The sequence below is a fragment of the Oncorhynchus keta genome, chromosome 18 (assembly GCF_023373465.1).
Source record: "Oncorhynchus keta strain PuntledgeMale-10-30-2019 chromosome 18, Oket_V2, whole genome shotgun sequence".
Classification (NCBI taxonomy): domain Eukaryota; kingdom Metazoa; phylum Chordata; class Actinopteri; order Salmoniformes; family Salmonidae; genus Oncorhynchus; species Oncorhynchus keta.
The window spans coordinates 34,958,862-34,975,741 of record NC_068438.1 but is presented as its reverse complement, the minus strand read 5'-3'; the positions used below and the strand labels follow the sequence as shown (position 1 = coordinate 34,975,741).

Sequence of the window (16,880 nt, the reverse complement as noted above, 5' to 3'; positions counted from 1 at the left end):
GTGTGTGTGTGTGTGTGTGTGTCGGTGTCCCTGTGTGTGTGTGTGTCGGTGTGTGTGTGCCGGTGTCCCTGTGTGTGTGTGTGTGTCGGTGTCCCTGTGTGTGTGTGTGTCGGTGTCCCTGTGTGTGTGTGTGTGTCGGTGTCCCTGTGTGTGTGTGTGTCGGTGTCCCTGTGTGTGTGTGTGTGTCGGTGTCCCTGTGTGTGTGTGTGTGTCGGTGTCCCTGTGTGTGTGTGTGTGTCGGTGTCCCTGTGTGTGTGTGTGTGTCGGTGTCCCTGTGTGTGTGTGTGTGTGTCGGTGTCCCTGTGTGTGTGTGTGTGTGTGTCGGTGTCCCTGTGTGTGTGTGTGTGTCGGTGTCCCTGTGTGTGTGTGTGTGTGTCGGTGTCCCTGTGTGTGTGTGTGTGTGTCGGTGTCCCTGTGTGTGTGTGTGTGTCGGTGTCCCTGTGTGTGTGTGTGTGTGTGTGTCGGTGTCCCTGTGTGTGTGTGTGTGTGTGTGTGTCGGTGTCCCTGTGTGTGTGTGTGTGTCGGTGTCCCTGTGTGTGTGTGTGTGTGTCGGTGTCCCTGTGTGTGTGTGTGTGTGTGTGTGTGGGTATCCCTGTGTGTGTGTGTGTGTCGGTGTCCCTGTGTGTGTATGTGTGTGTGTGTGTGTGTGTGTGTCTGTGTCCCTGTGTGTGTCTGTGTCCCTGTGTGTGTGTGTCGGTGTCCCTGTGTGTGTGTGTGTGTGTGTCTGTGTCCCTGTGTGTGTCTGTGTCCCTGTGTGTGTGTGTCTGTGTCCCTGTGTGTGTGTGTGTGTGTGTGTCGGTGTCCCTGTGTGTGTATGTGTGTGTGTCGGTGTCCCTGTGTGTGTGTGTGTCGGTGTGTGTGTGTGTGTGTGTGTGTGTGTGTCGGTGTGTGTGTGCCGGTGTCCCTGTGTGTGTGTGTGTGTCGGTGTCCCTGTGTGTGTGTGTGTGTCGGTGTCCCTGTGTGTGTGTGTGTCGGTGTCCCTGTGTGTGTGTGTCGGTGTCCCTGTGTGTGTGTGTGTGTGTGTCGGTGTCCCTGTGTGTGTGTCGGTGTCCCTGTGTGTGTGTGTCGGTGTCCCTGTGTGTGTGTGTGTGTGTCGGTGTCCCTGTGTGTGTGTGTGTGTCGGTGTCCCTGTGTGTGTGTGTGTGTGTGTCGGTGTCCCTGTGTGTGTGTGTGTGTGTGTGTGTCGGTGTCCCTGTGTGTGTGTGTGTGTGTGTGTGTCGGTGTCCCTGTGTGTGTGTGTGTGTGTGTGTCGGTGTCCCTGTGTGTGTGTGTGTGTGTGTGTGTGTGGGTATCCCTGTGTGTGTGTGTGTGTCGGTATCCCTGTGTGTGTGTGTGTGTCGGTGTCCCTGTGTGTGTGTGTGTGTGTGTCGGTATCCCTGTTTGTGTTTGTGTCCCTGTGTGTGTGTCGGTGTCGGTGTCCCTGTGTGTGTGTGCCGGTGTCCCTGTTTGTGTGTGTCGGTGTCCCTGTGTGTGTGTGTGTGTCTGTGTCCCTGTCTGTGTCCCTGTGTGTATGGGTGTCCCTGTGTGTGTGTGTCTGTGTCCCTGTCGGTGTCCCTGTGTGTGTGTGTGTGTGTGTCTGTGTCCCTGTCTGTGTCCCTGTCTGTGTCCCTGTCTGTGTCCCTGTCTGTGTCCCTGTGTGTCCCTGTGTGTGTGTCTGTGTCTGTGTCTGTGTCTGTGTCTGTCTGTGTCTGTGTCTGTGTCGGTGTCGGTGTCGGTGTCGGTGTCGGTGTCGGTGTCGGTGTCGGTGTCGGTGTCGGTGTCGGTGTCGGTGTCCGTGTGTGTGTGTGTGTGTGTGTCCCTGTGTGTGTGTGTCGGTGTCCCTGTGTGTGTGTCGGTGTCCCTGTGTGTGTGTGTCGGTGTCCCTGTGTGTGTGTGTCGGTGTGTGTCGGTGTGTGTGTGTGTGTCCCTGTGTGTGTGTGTGTGTCCCTGTGTGTGTGTGTCTGTGTCCCTGTGTGTCTGTGTCCCTGTGTGTCTGTGTCCCTGTGTGTGTGTGTGTCTGTGTCCCTGTGTGTGTGTGTGTGTGTGTCTGTGTCCCTGTGTGTCTGTGTCCCTGTGTGTCGGTGTCCCTGTATGTGTGTCTGTTTCCCTGTATGTGTGTCTGTGTCCCTGTGTGTGTGTGTCTGTGTCCCTGTGTGTGTGTGTCTGTGTGTGTGTGTGTGTGTGTGTGTGTGTGTGTGTGTGTGTGGGTGTCCCTGTGTGTGTGTCGGTGTCCCTGTGTGTGTGTGTGTGTGTGTGTGTGTGTGTCGGTGTCCCTGTGTGTGTGTGTGTGTGTGTGTGTGTGTGTCTGTGTCCCTGTGTGTCGGTGTCCCTGTGTGTGTGTGTGTCGGTGTCCCTGTGTGTGTGTGTGTGTGTGTGTCGGTGTCCCTGTGTGTGTGTGTGTGTCGGTGTCCCTGTGTGTGCCGGTGTCCCTGTGTGTGCGTGTGTGTGTGTGTGTGTGTCGGTGTGTGTGTGCCGGTGTGTGTGTGTGTGTGTCGGTGTCCCTGTGTGTGTGTGTGTGTGTGTGTGTCGGTGTCCCTGTGTGTGTGTGTGTGTGTGTGTGTCGGTGTCCCTGTGTGTGTGTGTGTGTGTGTGTGTCGGTGTCCCTGTGTGTGTGTGTCGGTGTCCCTGTGTGTGTGTGTGTGTGTGTGTGTGTGTGTGTGTGTGTGTGTCGGTGTCCCTGTGTGTGTGTGTGTGTGTGTGTGTGCCGGTGTCCCTGTGTGTGTGTGTGTGTGTCGGTGTCCCTGTGTGTGTGTGTGTGTCGGTGTCCCTGTGTGTGTGTGTGTGTCGGTGTCCCTGTGTGTGTGTGTGTGTCGGTGTCCCTGTGTGTGTGTGTGTGTCGGTGTCCCTGTGTGTGTGTGTGTGTCGGTGTCCCTGTGTGTGTGTGTGTCGGTGTCCCTGTGTGTGTGTGTGTGTCGGTGTCCCTGTGTGTGTGTGTGTGTGTCGGTGTCCCTGTGTGTGTGTGTGTGTGTCGGTGTCCCTGTGTGTGTGTGTGTGTCGGTGTCCCTGTGTGTGTGTGTGTGTCGGTGTCCCTGTGTGTGTGTGTGTGTGTGTCCCGGTGTCCCTGTGTGTGTGTGTGTGTGTCGGTGTCCCTGTGTGTGTGTGTGTGTGTGTGTGTCGGTGTCCCTGTGTGTGTGTGTGTCGGTGTCCCTGTGTGTGTGTGTGTGTCGGTGTCCCTGTGTGTGTGTGTGTGTGTGTGTGTGGGTATCCCTGTGTGTGTGTGTGGGTATCCCTGTGTGTGTGTGTGTCGGTATCCCTGTGTGTGTGTGTGTCGGTGTCCCTGTGTGTGTGTGTGTGTGTCGGTATCCCTGTGTGTGTGTGTGTTTGTGTCCCTGTGTGTGTGTCGGTGTCGGTGTCCCTGTGTGTGTGTGCCGGTGTCCCTGTTTGTGTGTGTCGGTGTCCCTGTGTGTGTGTGTGTGTCTGTGTCCCTGTCTGTGTCCCTGTGTGTATGGGTGTCCCTGTGTGTGTGTGTGTCTGTGTCCCTGTCGGTGTCCCTGTGTGTGTGTGTGTGTGTGTCTGTGTCCCTGTCTGTGTCCCTGTCTGTGTCCCTGTCTGTGTCCCTGTCTGTGTCCCTGTCTGTGTCCCTGTGTGTCCCTGTGTGTGTGTGTGTGTGTGTGTGTGTGTGTGTGTGTGTGTGTCGGTGTCCCGTGTGTGTGTGTGTGTGTCCCTGTGTGTGTGTCGGTGTCCCTGTGTGTGTGTGTCGGTGTCCCTGTGTGTGTGTGTCGGTGTCCCTGTGTGTGTGTGTCGGTGTGTGTCGGTGTGTGTGTGTGTGTCCCTGTGTGTGTGTGTCTGTGTCCCTGTGTGTCCCTGTGTGTCTGTGTCCCTGTGTGTCTGTGTCCCTGTGTGTGTGTGTGTGTCTGTGTCCCTGTGTGTGTGTGTGTGTGTGTGTCTGTGTCCCTGTGTGTGTGTCGGTGTCCCTGTATGTGTGTCTGTTTCCCTGTATGTGTGTCTGTGTGTCTGTGTGTGTGTGTCTGTGTCCCTGTGTGTGTGTGTCTGTGTGTGTGTGTGTGTGTGTGTGTGTGTGTGTGTGTGTGTGTCGGTGTCCCTGTGTGTGTGTGTGTGTGTGTGTGTGTGTGTGTGTGTGTGTGTGTGTGTGTGTGTGTGTGTGTGTGTGTGTGTGTGTGTGTGTGTCGGTGTCCCTGTGTGTGTGTGTGTGTGTGTGTGTCTGTGTCCCTGTGTCCGGTGTCCCTGTGTGTGTGTGTGTGTGTGTCCCTGTGTGTGTGTGTGTCGGTGTCCTGTGTGTGTGTGTGTGTGTGTGTGTGTGTGCCGGTGTCCCTGTGTGTGTGTGTGTGTGTGTCGGTGTCCTGTGTGTGTGTGTGTGTGTCGGTGTCCCTGTGTGTGTGTGTGTGTGTGTCGGTGTCCCTGTGTGTGTGTGTGTGTGTGTGTCGGTGTCCCTGTGTGTGTGTGTGTGTGTGTGTGTGTGTGTCGGTGTCCCTGTGTGTGTGTGTCGGTGTCCCTGTGTGTGTGTGTGTGTGTGTGTGTGTGTGTGTGTGTGTGTGTGTGTGTGTGTGTGTGTGTGTCGGTGTCCCTGTGTGTGTGTGTGTGTGTGTCCCTGTGTGTGTGTGTGTCGGTGTCCCTGTGTGTGTGTGTGTGTGTCGGTGTCCCTGTGTGTGTGTGTGTCGGTGTCCCTGTGTGTGTGTGTGTGTCGGTGTCCCTGTGTGTGTGTGTGTGTCGGTGTCCCTGTGTGTGTGTGTGTGTCGGTGTGTGTGTGTGTGTGTGTCGGTGTCCCTGTGTGTGTGTGTGTCGGTGTCCCGGTGTCCCTGTGTGTGTGTGTGTGTCGGTGTCCCTGTGTGTGTGTGTGTGTCCCTGTGTGTGTGTGTGTGTGTCCCTGTGTGTGTGTGTCGGTGTCCCTGTGTGTGTGTGTGTGTGTCGGTGTCCCTGTGTGTGTGTGTGTGTCGGTGTCCCTGTGTGTGTGTGTGTGTGTCGGTGTCCCTGTGTGTGTGTGTGTCGGTGTCCCTGTGTGTGTGTGTGTTCGGTGTCCCTGTGTGTGTGTGTGTGTGTCGGTGTCCCTGTGTGTGTGTGTGTGTGTGTGTGTGTCCCTGTGTGTGTGTGTCGGTGTCCCTGTGTGTGTGTGTGTGTCTGTGTCCCTGTCTGTGTCCCTGTGTGTATGGGTGTCCCTGTGTGTGTGTGTGTGTCTGTGTCCCTGTCGGTGTCCCTGTGTGTGTGTGTGTGTCCCTGTGTGTGTGTCTGTGTCCCTGTCTGTGTCCCTGTCTGTGTCCCTGTGTGTATGGGTGTCCCTGTGTGTGTGTGTGTGTCTGTGTCCCTGTCGGTGTCCCTGTGTGTGTGTGTGTGTGTGTGTGTGTGTGTCCCTGTGTGTGTCCCTGTCTGTGTCCCTGTCTGTGTCCCTGTGTGTCCCTGTGTGTCCCTGTGTGTGTGTGTGTCGGTGTGTGTGTGTGTGTCGGTGTCCGGTGTGTGTGTGTGTCGTGTGTGTGTCGGTGTGTGTGTGTCGGTGTCCCTGTGTGTGTGTGTGTGTGTCCCTGTGTGTGTGTGTCTGTGTGTGTGTGTCCCTGTGTGTCCCTGTGTGTGTCCCTGTGTGTCTGTGTCCCTGTGTGTGTGTGTGTGTCTGTGTCCCTGTGTGTGTGTGTGTGTGTGTGTGTCTGTGTCCCTGTGTGTGTGTCGGTGTCCCTGTATGTGTGTCTGTTTCCCTGTATGTGTGTCTGTGTGTCTGTGTGTGTGTGTCTGTGTCCCTGTGTGTGTGTCTGTGTGTGTGTGTGTGTGTGTCTGTGTCCCTGTGTGTGTGTGTCGGTGTCCCTGTGTGTGTGTGTGTGTGTGTGTGTGTGTGTGTGTGTGTGTGTGTGTGTGTGTGTGCGTGTGTGTGTCGGTGTCCCTGTGTGTGTGTGTGTGTGTGTGTGTGTGTGTCTGTGTCCCTGTGTGTCGGTGTCCCTGTGTGTGTGTGTGTGTCGGTGTCCCTGTGTGTGTGTGTGTCGGTGTCCCTGTGTGTGTGTGTGTGTCGGTGTCCCTGTGTGTGTGTGTGTGTGTGTGTGTCGGTGTGTGTGTGCCGGTGTCCCTGTGTGTGTGTGTGTGTGTGTGTCGGTGTCCCTGTGTGTGTGTGTGTCGGTGTCCCTGTGTGTGTCGGTGTCCCTGTGTGTGTGTGTGTGTGTGTGTGTCGGTGTCCCTGTGTGTGTGTGTGTGTGTGTGTCGGTGTGTGTGTGTGTGTGTGTGTGTGTGTCGGTGTGTGTGTGTGTGTGTCGGTGTCCCTGTGTGTGTGTGTGTGTGTGTGTGTGTGTGTGTGTGTGTGTGTGTGTGTGTGTGTGTGTGTCGGTGTCCCTGTGTGTGTGTGTCCCGTGTGTGTGTGTGTGTGTGTGTGTGTGTGTGTGTGTGTGTCGGTGTCCCTGTGTGTGTGTGTGTGTGTGTGTGTGTGTCGGTGTCCCTGTGTGTGTGTGTGTCGTGTGTGTGTCGGTGTGTGTGTGTGTGTGTGTGTGTGTGTGTGTGTGTGTGTGTGTGTGTGTGTGTGTGTCGGTGTGTCGGTGTGTCTGTGTCCCTGTGTGTGTCTGTGTCCCTGTGTGTGTGTGTCTGTGTCCCTTTGTGCGTGTGTGTCTGTGTCCCTTTGTGTGTGTGTGTCGGTGTCCCTTTGTGTGTGTGTGTGTCGGTGTCCCTGTGTGTATGTCGGTGTCCCTGTGTGTGTGTGTGTCGGTGTCCCTGTGTGTGTGTGTGTCGGTGTCGGTGTCCCTGTGTGTGTGTGCCGGTGTCCCTGTTTGTGTGTGTCGGTGTGTGTGTGTGTCGGTGTCCCTGTGTGTGTCGGTGTCCCTGTGTGTGTGTGTGTGTGTGTGTGTGTGTGTGTGTGTGTGTGTGTGTGTGTGTCGGTGTCCCTGTGTGTGTGTGTGTGTGTGTGTGTGTGTCGGTGTCCCTGTGTGTGTGTGTCACGTAGAGTAGGCCAGAAGGCTAAACTGGATAACCTAACCTCTATCAAAATAAAAAGATTGCGTCAGACTTATGCAGTGTAGCAAAATTTTGTGGAACATCCCATTGCACCTCTAACCCAGACACATCAGCAACAGGTACAGGGGCTCCCACATACTTCTCAAGACGCCGCTGGCGGCGTGACTTTCTGGGCCCTTTGGTTCCCCCCTCGCACAGACTATCACACAAGTCAGGCAGAGGTTGTAAACCAGCTTTGGCCTGGGCACGAGTGACAACTGAACATGCCATCTGAACATCAGACTGGCAAACTGACTGCTCATATAGCTGACCCCCCACACTTCCCAACAGATCAGAGAGTACAGGCACATCCCTCCCCAAAATCATCTCAAAAGGTAGCTTCTCCATTACCCCAACTTTGAGGAGGTATTTCTGACCCTGAATCTCAACTGTGAGCTCAGCTGTGGGCTGCTGTGACTGGTCACCATGGACACATTGGATCAGTGTCTGATGACCATAATCAATGTCATTAACAGGTACATTACCTTTTCTGATCAATGACAGGGAACTGCCGGTGTCAATCATTGCAGTCAAGACAATCAAGACTTTTACCATTCACTTTTACAGGTACCAAGCATGACCCTTCCCGAGTCTGTCTATTCTGAACACCATCCCCCTCTCTGGGTACATAACAGTAACCTGAGAGCTTGGATTTACGTAGCGGACACATTGAAGCTTTGTGCCCCTGCTGCCGGCAGTAAAAACAGGTCAGACCCCTCCCATCAGAGCGAACTGCATGATCCCTTACCTCCCTCCCAGACACATAACCCCCAGAGTTACCTCCACCATCTCTGGCGTTTCTGATGTCCCTTGTGTCTCTGAGACTCCTTGGAGCGGGTGCTGCAGGTTGTGGTGGGCCCCCTTTACGTGCATTAAGATACTGCAGGGCAAGCTTGGCTGCCATAAGCCCGTCCTTGGGCTCGTGCTCTCGGACCCAGGTTTGAATGTCGTGTGGTAGAACTTGTAGAAGTTGCTCGAGGATGATGACCTCCCCGATTTCGTCCTGTGTCTTCTCCCCGGGTCGAACCCATCGTCGGTAGAGACCCTTGAGGCGGTGGTACGTCTCTGTCGGCGACTCACCCGATGGCGTTGATGCAGCTCTGAAGCGTTGACGGTAGGTTTCCGGTGAGATGTCAAACTTCACCAGCAGCGCTTCCTTCAAGCCCTTGTAGACATTGGACAGCCCCTCATCCATTGCTGTGTAAGCCTCTAAGGCCTTGCCCGTGAGCAATGGGACAAGCCTGCAGGCCCACTCTACCTCAGGCCACTGCCACGTCTTAGCCATGCGCTCAAACCTCAGCAGGTAGTTTTCAATGTCCTCCCCTGCTGGTATGAGGGCATCTTTGGCTCCTTCCTCAGGAATGCTGGAAGATGGACGTTAACACTGCTGGACTGGTCTCCTGGTGCTGGCCTCATTACTGCTTGGGGTGCCTGCTGTGGAGTTGAAGTCCCTGCTGCATCGAGCCTTTGTCGTCCTGGTGTTGGAAGACCCAATCTTGGGCTCTCACTGACGAGTTCCGCCTGGTGGGGAGCTGTGAGGATAGATTGGCGTAGGCCACGTAACTGCTGCTTGAGGTCTTCGTCCCTCCTCTCAAGGCAGGTGAAAAGTTGCTGAAAAAGGGTTACCATGGTTGGGTGTGGTTCTGGTCCCCCAACTGTTCCTTCAGTCAGCAGCTCACCCAGTTCTGGTTGTCTTTGGCGCCGCGGTCGGGCTCCTAGTTTCTCATACTTTCCACCCCGGTTCAACTTCAGGTACCTTTTCTGACAGTTGATGCTGTTGCTGAGAACGCAATCCTGTACGCATTCCTTTACCTCTTCTTGTTGGAATTCACTGATTTGCGGTACGCCATCCCACCACTGCCACCATATGTCACGTAGAGTAGGCCAGAAGGCTAAACTGGATAACCTAACCTCTATCAAAAGAAAAAGATGGCGGAACCGCAAAAGTTCTTCTGTGCAAAGGTGTTTATTTACAAGTGAATTCCGGAACAAAAATCAACAGTACTGCCATCAACGTCTACCTTATGGGACAGCTTAAAAACAATGCTGCCCCATCCACAGTTCAATCCAAAATAACCCTTCTATGACTGAAAGGGAGGCTCCTTTTGTAGGGCTAGCCCCTCCCCTCAGAACAATTAACCCTAATTAATTAATCAATTAACAATACAAACCTACATTTTCCATGAACTAAACATACTAAAGGATATACATTGCAACACGGTTTTAAACAATATCACAACATAACATTTACAACATTACATCACTACTGACAATATCTTTCAATATGCCCATATGCATTAATGAGCCATTTGGGACAGGCACTATAAAGCCAACCCAATTCCCTGAGCTCGGGTCCTTTTCCAGCATACCCGGAAGCTACAGAGATGGAGAGAGAGGAACAGAACAAACAAACAATGCGCTCATCCACAACATTGATAAGTATAATAATTATTGTGTCTCTCAAATATGAACATTGACAAGTGTGAAATGCATGCACCAAGACAGAAGTTAATTTGTGTGTCGACCCACATTGTTAACTTATCTTATAATGGCGCAGGGAGGAGTGATGAATATGTGTGTGCGTTAAAGAACCAAATGCTGCCCGCGGCCAGTGACGGACTTCTACGTCACAGTGTGTGTCGGTGTCCCTGTGTGTGTGTGTGTGTGTTGGTGTCCCTGTGTGTGTGTGTGTGTGTGTCGGTGTCCCTGTGTGTGTGTGTGTGTGTGTGTGTGTGTGTGTGTGTGTGTGTGTGTGTGTGTGTGTGTGTGTGTGTGTGTGTCGGTGTCCCTGTGTGTGTGTGTGTGTGTGTCGGTGTCCCTGTGTGTGTGTGTGTGTCGGTGTCCCTGTGTGTGTGTGTGTGTCGGTGTCCCTGTGTGTGTGTCCCTGTGTGTCTGTGTCCCTGTGTGTCTGTGTCCCTGTGTGTCTGTGTCCCTGTGTGTGTGTCCCTGTGTGTGTGTGTGTCGGTGTCCCTGTGTGTGTGTGTGTGTGTGTGTGTGTGTGTGTGTGTGTGTCGGTGTCCCTGTGTGTGTGTGTGTGTCGGTGTCCCTGTGTGTGTGTGTGTGTCGGTGTCCTGTGTGTGTGTGTGTGTGTGTGTGTCTGTGTGTCCCTGTGTGTGTGTCTGTGTCCCTGTGTGTGTGTGTGTGTGTGTGTGTGTGTGTGTGTGTGTGTGTGTGTGTGTGTGTGTGTGTCGGTGTCCCTGTGTGTGTGTGTGTGTGTGTCAGTGTCCCTGTGTGTGTGTCCCTGTGTGTGTGTGTGTGTGTCGGTGTCCCTGTGTGTGTGTGTGTGTGTCGGTGTCCCTGTGTGTGTGTGTGTGTGTGTCGGTGTCCCTGTGTGTGTGTGTGTGTGTGTGTGTGTGTGTGTGTGTGTGCGTGTGTGTCGGTGTCCCTGTGTGTGTGTGTCGGTGTCCCTGTGTGTGTGTCGGTGTCCCTGTGTGTGTGTGTCGGTGTCCCTGTGTGTGTGTGTCGGTGTCCCTGTGTGTGTATGTGTGTCGGTGTCGGTGTCCCTTTGTGTGTGTCCCTGTGTGTGTCGGTGTCGGTGTCGGTGTCCTGTGTGTGTGTGTCGGTCTCCCTGTGTGTGTGTGTCGGTCTCCCTGTTCGTGTGTGTGTCGGTCTCCCTGTGCCTGTGTGTGTGTGTCGGTCTCCCTGTGCCTGTGTGTGTGTGTCAGTCTCCCTGAGTGTGTTGTCGGTCTCCCTGTGTGTGTGTCTCTCTGTCTGTCTCTGGGTCTGTCTGTCTCTCTGTGTGTGCGTGTCGGTCTGTCTGTCTGTGCGTGTCTGTCTGCTGGTCTCTCTGTCTGTGCATGTCGGTCTCTGTCTCTGTGTGTCTCTGTGTGTCTCTGTGTCTCTGTCTGTCTGCCTTTCTGTCTCTCTGTCTCTCTGTGCGTGTCTGTCTCTCTGTCTCTCTGTGCGTGTCTGTCTCTCTGTGCGTGTCTGTCTCTCTGTCTCTCTGTGCGTGTCTGTCTCTCTGTCTCTCTGTGCGTGTCGGTCTCTCTGTCTCTCTGTGCGTGTCGGTCTCTCTGTCTCTCTGTGCGTGTCGGTCTCTCTGTCTCTCTGTGCGTGTCGGTCTCTCTGTGCGTGTCGGTCTCTCTGTCTGTCTGTGCGTGTCGGTCTCTCTGTCTGTCTGTGCGTGTCGGTCTCTCTGTCTGTCTGTGCGTGTCGGTCTCTCTGTCTGTCTGTGCGTGTCGGTCTCTCTGTCTGTCTGTGCGTGTCGGTCTCTCTGTCTGTCTGTGCGTGTCGGTCTCTCTGTCTGTCTGTGCGTGTCGGTCTCTCTGTCTGTCTGTGCGTCGGTCTCTCTGTCTATCTCTGTCTGTCTGTGCGTGTCGGTCTCTCTGTCTGTCTGTGCGTGTCGGTCTCTCTGTCTGTCTGTGCGTGTCGGTCTCTCTGTCTGTCTGTGCGTGTCGGTCTCTCTGTCTGTCTGTGCGTGTCGGTCTCTCTGTCTGTCTGTGCGTGTCGGTCTCTCTGTCTGTCTGTGCGTGTCGGTCTCTCTGTCTGTCTGTGCGTGTCGGTCTCTCTGTCTGTCTGTGCGTGTCGGTCTCTCTGTCTGTCTGTGCGTGTGCGTCTCTCTGTCTGTCGGTCTCTGTCTGTCTGTCTGTGCGTGTCTCTCTGTCTGTCTGTGCGTGTCGGTCTCTCTGTCTGTCTGTGCGTGTCGGTCTCTCTGTCTGTCTGTGCGTGTCGGTCTCTCTGTCTGTCTGTGCGTGTCGGTCTCTCTGTCTGTCTGTGCGTGTCGGTCTCTCTGTCTGTCTGTGCGTGTCGGTCTCTCTGTCTGTCTGTGCGTGTCTCTCTGTCTGTCTCTGTCTGTCTCTCTGTCGGTCTCTCTGTCGGTCTCTCTGTCGGTCTCTCTGTCTGTCTGTGCCTGTCGGTCTCTCTGTCTGTCTGTGCGTGTCTGTCTGTCTGTCTGTCTGTGCGTGTCGGTCTCTGTCTGTCTGTCTGCGTGTCGGTCTCTGTCTGTCTGTCTGTGCGTGTCGGTCTCTGTCTGTCTCTGTTTCTGTCTGTGTGTTTGTGTATCTCTGTCTGTGTCTGTATGTTTGTGTGTGTGTGTCTTTCTGGGTTTGTCTGTCTGTCTCTCTCTGGGTCTGTCTCTGTCTTTATCCCTCACTCCCTCACTTTATCTCTCTCCCTCTCTCTCGTTCTCTCTCTCTCGTTCTCTCTCGTTCTCTCTCTCTCTCTCTCTCTCTCTCTCTCGTTCTCTCTCTCTCTCGTTCTCTCTCTCTCTCGTTCTCTCTCTCTCTCTCTCTCTCTCTCTCTCTCTCTCTCTCTCTCTCTCTCTCTCTTCTCTCTCTCTCTCTCTCTCTCTCTCTCGTTCTCTCTCTCTCTCTCTCTCTCTCTCTCGTTCTCTCTCTCTCTCTCTCTCTCTCTCTCTCGTTCTCTCTCTCTCTCTCTCGTTCTCTCTCTCTCGTCTCTCTCTCTCTCTCTCTCTCTCTCTCTCTCTCTCTCTCTCTCTCTCTCTCTCTCTCTCTCTCTCTCTCTCTCTCTCTCTCTCTCTCTCTCTCTCTCTCGTTCTCTCTCTCTCTCTCTCGTTCTCTCTCTCTCTCTGTATGTGTCTGCTCCTCTCTCATTAGTGGGCTGTACCCCAGGCTGAGAGGTCAGTGTTATTAGCTTGTTAACTGAACCACCTGTTGTCTGCTGAATGCAGACCAGCTGTCTGCCCAATGCCGCCATCTCACACACCCTGCTTGATGTGGCGGTAAGAAGGCAGGGGCTCCTGGCACTGTGGCTTTGGTCAGGTCTCTTAGATCAGTGGAGTTTTGGCATGTTACTTCTCTGGCTCTGAAGAAACTCAGTCACTGTTGGAGTCTTGGCTGGTTGGCCCTGTTACAGAGTTTGTGGTTTGAGGGCAATGTGTCTGATATGTTTTGTTGTGAGTGAGGCAAGGTTCTTGGACATATAGCCAAACAGGAGAGTCCCTTGCCAACTTTTTATTGTGATTTAGATGTATCCACTTACTCTGACACCTAAAGTTACATTCATGTTGGCTGTGTGCTTTCATACATTAGTCTAATAGTGTATTTTGTATGCATATTCAGTGCATCAGAAATCAGGTCGTTGAAGTGTTCACCATCCCTCTGTGTCTGTTAGCCTTGTTGGTGCTGCAATTGTTCTCAATTCGCTGCCAGACAGTCATGAATCACCAAGTCAAACAGCAGTCCGACAAGTTATCAGTCGCATCAGGAGGAGAGGTAACACGCCCCTGTCAAGAACTGATCAGTCACTACCAAGCAGGGAAGAGGAAAAGACAAATACATCTGTTCATTGAATTTGTATGTGACTGACAGCCAGCTTTAAACCTGTTCAAATGAAACTGTTACCCAATTTAGAAAGCATCTAGATTTTCTTGACGTGAGGTGGGAAAGAGCGAGAGGGTGAGAGGGAATAAAAGAAAGAGAAAAAGGGAGGTAGGTGCGAGTGTCTGGGGATCAAATTATACCACGGTCTCTTTATGTGAAGGGTTGGTGATGAATGCCAATCGTTAATCCCTCTGCCCAGATCGAGATGCGTTCCTGTGTGTGGTACTTAGTGGTGATAATGTTTCCTGCCACCCTGCCATGCAGCATCCCCACGGGGCACGAGCCAAACGGCAGCACCTAAAACATCCAACACCCACCCTCCCACTCACCCAGCATACCAACTCTCCTCATCCCCAGCAAAAGTCTGATTCCTCCCAAAGCTGAGTTGCTTGGTAAACGTCTGGGGTTAACGTAGGTCACCATGTATAATGTAATCAGAGACCTCCTAGCTGCTCAGTTATCCTTCTCTCTGCCAAGGATTTGTTATTCAACAGAAGGATGATGCTTTTCATCATTTCGTGGCTTTTTCAGATCGCAATACTTTTCAGGGGCACTCTTTCCAGGCTCTTATTCAGATCTCAATACTTAGTTTTTCGGGGGCACTCTTTCCAGGCTCTTATTCAGATCTCAATACTTAGTTTTTCGGGGGCACTCTTTCCAGGCTCTTATTCAGATCTCAATACTTAGTTTTTCGGGGGCACTCTTTCCAGGCTCTTATTCAGATCTCAATACTTAGTTTTTCGGGGGCACTCTTTCCAGGCTCTTATTCAGATCTCAATACTTAGTTTTTCGGGGGCACTCTTTCCAGGCTCTTATTCAGATCTCAATACTTAGTTTTTCGGGGGCACTCTTTCCAGGCTCTTATTCAGATCTCACTTTTTCCAGGCTCTTATTCAGATCTCAATACTTAGTTTTTCAGGGGCACTCTTTCCAGGCTCTTATTCAGATCTCAATACTTAGTTTTTCGGGGGCACTCTTTCCAGGCTCTTATTCAGATCTCAATACTTAGTTTTTCGGGGCACTCTTTCTCAGGCTCTTATTCAGATCTCAATACTTAGTTTTTCAGGGGCACTCTTTCCAGGCTCTTATTCAGATCTCAATACTTAGTTTTTCAGGGGCACTCTTTCCAGGCTCTTATTCAGATCTCAATACTTAGTTTTGGGCACTCTTTCCAGGCTCTTATTCAGATCTTTCCAGGCTCTTATTCAGATCTCAATACTTAGTTTTTCGGGGCACTCTTTCCAGGCTCTTATTCAGATCTCAATACTTAGTTTTCAGGGGCACTCTTTCCAGGCTCTTATTCAGATCTCAATACTTAGTTTTCAGGGCACTCTTTCCAGGCTCTTATTCAGATCTCAATACTTAGGCACTCTTTCCAGGCTCTTATTCAGATCTTACTTAGTTTTTCAGGGGCACTCTTTCCAGGCTCTTATTCAGATCTCAATACTTAGTTTTTCAGGGCACTCTTTCCAGGCTCTTATTCAGATCTCAATACTTCGTTTTTCAGGGGCACTCTTTCCAGGCTTCAGATCTTATTCAGCATCTCTTAATATCTTAGTTTTTCGGGGCACTCTTTCCAGGCTCTTATTCAGATCTCAATACTTAGTTTTTCGGGGGCACTCTTTCCAGGCTCTTATTCAGATCTCAATACTTAGTTTTTCGGGGGCACTCTTTCCAGGCTCTTATTCAGATCTCAATACTTCGTTTTTCAGGGGCACTCTTTCCAGGCTCTTATTCAGATCTCAATACTTCGTTTTTCAGGGGCACTCTTTCCAGGCTCTTATTCAGATCTCAATACTTCGTTTTTCAGGGGCACTCTTTCCAGGCTCTTCAGATCTCAATACTTAGTTTTTCGTGGAACTCTTTCCAGGCTCTTATTCAGGATAATGTTTTTATTTGTGTTGTATTACATTATACAGCATTCCTGTTTTCTTGACAATGTGCTCTCCACTGTGTATGTGGCAGGTTCTTCCTCTAGAGAACCAGATGAAGGAACCGAAGCGGTTCCCCACGGCTCTGAACATCGGGATGGGTATCACCATCGTCCTCTACGTTGTCTTGGCAACGCTAGGCTACCTCCACTTTGGTGACGACATCAAAGGAAGCATAACCCTTAACCTTCCTCACAATGCTTGGTAAGCCCCGTCACATAAACAGGAACATGGTTGAACATGGTAGTACACGGTGTCTATTAGTGGACATGGTGTAGATGGCTGTGTGGCTGGCCTTTTTTAAAGGAGCAAATTGACCTGCTCTGTCTCCCAGTACAAGGTTTCTCTGATGCTGTAGAGTACAGAGAGGTTAGGGCGGCCGTCTCAGTACTATGGTGACGGATTTGTGGGTGTGTACAGTGTGTGTGTAGTCAATGTTTGACTGTGTTGTGTGTGTGGTTACATCATGTTTAATTATGATTTGCGTGTGTGTCAGTATTATATGCTGTCTCCTCTAGACTTGGGCAGTATCCAGATTGTCCTACCTTCATACCAACCAACATTTGGTAATGCTAAACACAACGGGTGCTTTTTTCAAACCCCATTGAGCCTCTGTAATCCGAGGTAACAATTACATGTAAAATTCCAGATCGAATGCTAGCTAAATGCTAACAAGCGCAATGCGATAATATTATGCAGTCTCTGACAAACTATTTGCAGGACAGACATCCCAGCTCATAAACCTATACAAGTATCTCAAAAATGCTACTCACAGTTTTCTGTGTGCATAAAACCTATATTTTACCAAGAAAAGCTTGTTTCTAGAAGAAACTAAATTAACTATCCAAATGCACAATTGAAGTACATTTAGCACATTTTAGACAGTTAACTTAATAGGTAGCCTAGCGGTTAAGAGCATTGGGTCAGTAATTGAAAGGTTGCTGGTTTGAATCCTCAAGCCGACTAGGTGAACAATTTGTCGAAGTGCCCTTGAGCAAGGCACTTATCCCTAATTGCTCCTGTAAGTCACTCTGGAAAAGAGTGTCTGCTAAATGACTAAAATGTAAATGTAAAATAAGATATCTTGTTGACAAACATTTTAAAGTTGTGAATTCCATACTGTAACTAGGTCAACCGGCGCACGCTGCACCACAGTGAGTGACTCATAAGGTGCTGGTCTCTCATTGTGTGCTTGTAAACAAATACCACATGACTGGGGACTACTGGTAAGGTTCATAATGTAAAATAATGTGATGGGTGAAATGAAGAACGCAATCTGCTTCATCTCCTTATCTATTGTACAAGTTGACTGCAGGTATTTACTTAAAAAGGAGCTACAAATATTCATTTATTAAAAAACTTTGTTTCAACAGTATTGAGTGTATTGATAAACCATCTCCTGGCTATTTTCAAGTTCCCCGGTATATAGTATACCGTCCAAGCCTAGTATCGTTGAAGTGTGTGTGTGTGTCTGTGATATGTCCTTTTGTCCTCTTTGTTTGAGTTTATGTGAAATGTGGGTGTCAGATGATGAGGTATGCCATGGTGAGTTACCATGTTGTATTACTGTAGAGGTCAGCTCAGTGTAACATGACTAGATGAGGTATGCCATGGTGAGTTACCATGTTGTATTACTGTAGAGGTCAGCTCAGTGTAACATGACTAGATGAGGTATGCCATGGTGAGTTACCATGTTGTATTACTGTAGAGGTCAGCTCAGTGTAACATGACTAGATGAGGTATGCCATGGTGAGTTATCATGTTGTATTACTGT

General features: G+C 51.3%; 1 protein-coding gene across 8 annotated transcripts in view; it reads left to right on the top strand.

The window, feature by feature from the left end:
* slc36a4 (solute carrier family 36 member 4) overlaps positions 1–16,880 on the top strand; it is a 354,139-nt gene that overhangs the window by 78,888 nt on the left and 258,371 nt on the right. For all 8 annotated transcript variants that reach the window (XM_052467980.1, XM_052467979.1, XM_052467978.1 and 5 more), the window contains exon 10: positions 15,141–15,310. In XM_052467980.1, coding sequence (XP_052323940.1) covers positions 15,141–15,310 — 170 coding nt within the window. The remainder of the gene's footprint in view (positions 1–15,140; positions 15,311–16,880) is intronic.